The sequence below is a fragment of the Zerene cesonia genome, chromosome 1 (assembly GCF_012273895.1).
Source record: "Zerene cesonia ecotype Mississippi chromosome 1, Zerene_cesonia_1.1, whole genome shotgun sequence".
Classification (NCBI taxonomy): Eukaryota; Metazoa; Arthropoda; class Insecta; order Lepidoptera; family Pieridae; genus Zerene; species Zerene cesonia.
This window is the reverse complement of record NC_052102.1, coordinates 9,881,464-9,884,873: the sequence shown is the minus strand read 5'-3', so window position 1 is coordinate 9,884,873 and position 3,410 is coordinate 9,881,464. Positions and strand designations below refer to the sequence as shown.

The window sequence follows — 3,410 nt, the reverse complement described above, 5'->3', positions numbered from 1 at the left end:
CACTGACCGAGCAGCAAGGGCGCGTAGGGGCGCAGCGCGTCGCGCGCGCAGTGCAGGTAGGGCAGCAGGGCGCGCACGCAGGCGGCGAGCGCGGCGGGCCGCTCGTCCGCGAGCTGGCGCACGAGCGCGCACAGGAACTGCTCCAGGTACAGCCGGCCCTCGTCCACCAGGTGCGTCTGGATGAACTCGTTCGACTTGCGCGCGTTGAACGTTCGGAACAGCTGCCGGAGAGTCGACTTTGACGCCTGAAAGGGACCATGTTTTATTGGTTGATTTCGATGATAGTAAAGGACTCGTTTCCTTTTCCTCATCCTTTCCAGTCAATTCCATCTTTCCAGCGGTCAACCCTCCTTAAAGCTTAAAGCGGGTAGCGCATTCGCAGAGGCACTATCTCTCCAAATGATTATAAGCAGTGGTGTTCGCTTACCATCATGCGATTGCCCGCTTTTGGGTTAAAAAAAGAGTTAAAAGTTAATAAATATCAAACATCTTTAACATAGTCCAAAATACTCAAAATATAACTTAAAATGCAACTTGCATTTCTAGAGCTAGGAATTTTAAAGCTTATAATATCACGATTTGACCTGTCTCCAGAAATATTAAAAAGAAAAACTCACCCTCACAACAGCAGGATTGGTGTCACACAGATGCAGCAAGAAGCACGGCAGGGAATTTATGGCCTGTTCCACCAAACCCTCAGACTTGACCTTCTCCGCGATAATGCCGAAGAGGTGAATGGAGTTCTCCCTTAACTGGCTGCAATCCGTATTCATGAAGGGGCGGATTTTTTGGGAGATCGCAAGCAATTCTCGGTCGAACTCATTATCCAGTTTGTCACTTTCGGTCAGAAGACGACTGAGACCTTGTATGGCAGCCAGGGGAACGTTCTCGTTGGCCGATCTATGACGAAAATGTTATTCCTTTAATTTGTTTTAGTATATTAATATACCATTGTTATAAGAAAAGTCTTAAGCGCTTGCGAAGTTGTAACGCTTTTAATGTTGCTACGGGCAAGGGGACTGCTTGCTTGCTTGATGGCTTGTAATATAGTTGCAACAAAAAAGTTTGCTTGTGGGACCTCCCACATATATTATATATATAATTTTTTAAAATAGTGCTTGAAAAAAATGGATGTAACGCAAAATTTGGGAGAGTCTTTAAGAATTTATAAATTAATTAGGTTATATAATAAGGTTTCTCTATATTAGGTTAGGTAATTTTATATTCCAGATTTAGATGATAATACGTATAAATTGTCTCACGGCATCATCTGCGCATCGACGCCCTGGCTGAGCGCGGCGACGGCGGCGGGCAGCGCGGCGGCGGCGGCGGCGCCGCGCAGGCGCGCCAGGTTGGCGGCGCCGCGCAGGCTGGCGCTGCGCACGCGCGCACTCGCGTCTTTCCACCCGCCGTCCAGCGTCGCCACCACGCTCTCGATCAGCACCGGGTTGTCGTTGCAGCTGCAACGTTACCCAGCTCGAGTGGACTGTCTCAAAATCGACTGGTGAAATGATGTCTTGAATGGTGGCATTTGGATTGTCGAAGGACTTGTGAAAGGATTGACGAGAGAAATAAAGGAAAGGGCTGGGAAGGATAAGGGAAAGTATATGGGCCTCCGAATTGGGATTATAGATATAATAATTCAAAGATTCAAAGAATTCGATCATACATACAGTTTACAAGGAATATTTTCATCAAATTCATGCGTCATAAAGCCAGAAATCACTTACCGATAGTTCAATAGATCAGCGAGAAGCGCGATGACAGCGCATCGTTGAGGTGGTAAAGGTGACCTCGCGTACCCAGCCACGCCGCCCACCAGCCGCGTCAGCTGCCCCGGGCACGAGCGGCTGAGGGAACTGCCCAGGATGGGTGCCAGTTCCAGGATAATGCTGGTGCTGTCCCCGTGCTCTATGCTGAGGCACAGCGAGCACGCCTCTTTCACCTGATAATGTTGCCAGAATAACACGGATTACTTAAATAGAATTTTTCTTGAACAACCCAATTTATAAATGGTATTTCTTGCACTTACTTATATTTACATGAATAATGTACTTAATGAAAAATAAAATAGAAATCACACTAATATTATAAATAAATATAAAAGTTTGTTTGTTTGGATGTTTGTCCGTCAATCACGTTGAAACTACAGAACGGATTATGATGAAATTTACTGATTATGAACAGGTTATGAATTGTGTTGGGTGATAGGATACACTCGTCCCGGCTCCGCCCGGATATCAAGATTCCTGTTTTATCCAAGGGAGCATTTAATCGGGACAAAAAATAGCCTATCACCCAAGTCAGTTCATACCCAGTCTATACAGCAAATTTCATCAAAATCGTTTTAGTAGTTTCAGGATGATTGACGGGAAGGCATCCAAAGAAACAAACTTTCACATAGTATTTGTGTGATAGTATGATATTAGTGCGATTACATCATACGCAATTGCTATATCCACCTTCCAAATTAGTCAATACCTTCAAACCCCTTACCTTATAACAATCAGCTCTCTCCAGGAAACTGTTAAACGTGTTCACGGTGATCCTGGCCGGGGACAGTTTGATCGCTTCTCTGTTGGGAATGAACCCGAAGCGCTCTTGACCCTTATTGGTTGGGACAACGTACGCCGGGGGCTCCGCCTCCACGTAGCAAGCGAGCGTCGTGTACAGCACGGCGAACAGTTCCGAGAACTTGTTGATGCATATCGGCCGCATGGATTCCTCTTGCAGCATCTCACCCAGAGCGCTAATGAGCTGAAATAAATGAGAGTTTAATTCGTTAGTTATTATGGAGATAGCAAAAAATATATAACTCGAATGCTCTGAAAATTTATCACAGGTCTTGGCATAGTTAAGTTAACAGAGCATGTGAGTATTTTATTTTTATTGAATTTTACTTATTTACGATTTTTAGACGGCACCTAAGACCTAAAATTATTACCGGAGTAGTTAGTATTTTCTTGTGTTTTGTTTCACGCGAGTATTACACATTTAGAAATTAAAAACTTTTCAACGGATTTAAAACGCGATTTATTCATTATATTATTAACCCGACGTTTCGAACACTTTACAGCGAGCGTGGTCACGGGGAGACTGAGATGTTATATGTCTCGAAGGTCATACAAAAATCGTTGTTTGTGAACTACCTCCACCTATTTCTCCGCAGTTGGTATGTGGAGTATTTTTCTGGATGTTGGCAGTATTGGCTGATAGTGTCTTCTGGTCTTTTGGTATGTCTGACATGGGGTTTTAAGTTCTTAATAACAGGATCAGACTCATACCATTTTGTTGAGATATTAAAAGACCTAAATATTTCAGACAATGAAACTATGGTTAGTTTTGATGTACAGTCACTTTTTACAAATCTTCCAGTGACTGACTGTATCAATATTGTTAAGAAAAGGTTA

At 43.8% G+C, this 3,410-nt stretch overlaps 1 protein-coding gene across 1 annotated transcript in view; it reads right to left on the bottom strand.

Moving 5' to 3' along the window:
• LOC119840619 (maestro heat-like repeat-containing protein family member 1) overlaps positions 1–3,410 on the bottom strand; it is a 17,330-nt gene that overhangs the window by 3,490 nt on the left and 10,430 nt on the right. Inside the window, exons 7-11 of the mRNA XM_038367310.1 lie at positions 2,497–2,757; positions 1,731–1,945; positions 1,263–1,460; positions 618–900; positions 8–245 (exon numbers count right to left, since the gene is read on the bottom strand). Coding sequence (XP_038223238.1) covers positions 8–245; positions 618–900; positions 1,263–1,460; positions 1,731–1,945; positions 2,497–2,757 — 1,195 coding nt within the window. The remainder of the gene's footprint in view (positions 1–7; positions 246–617; positions 901–1,262; positions 1,461–1,730; positions 1,946–2,496; positions 2,758–3,410) is intronic.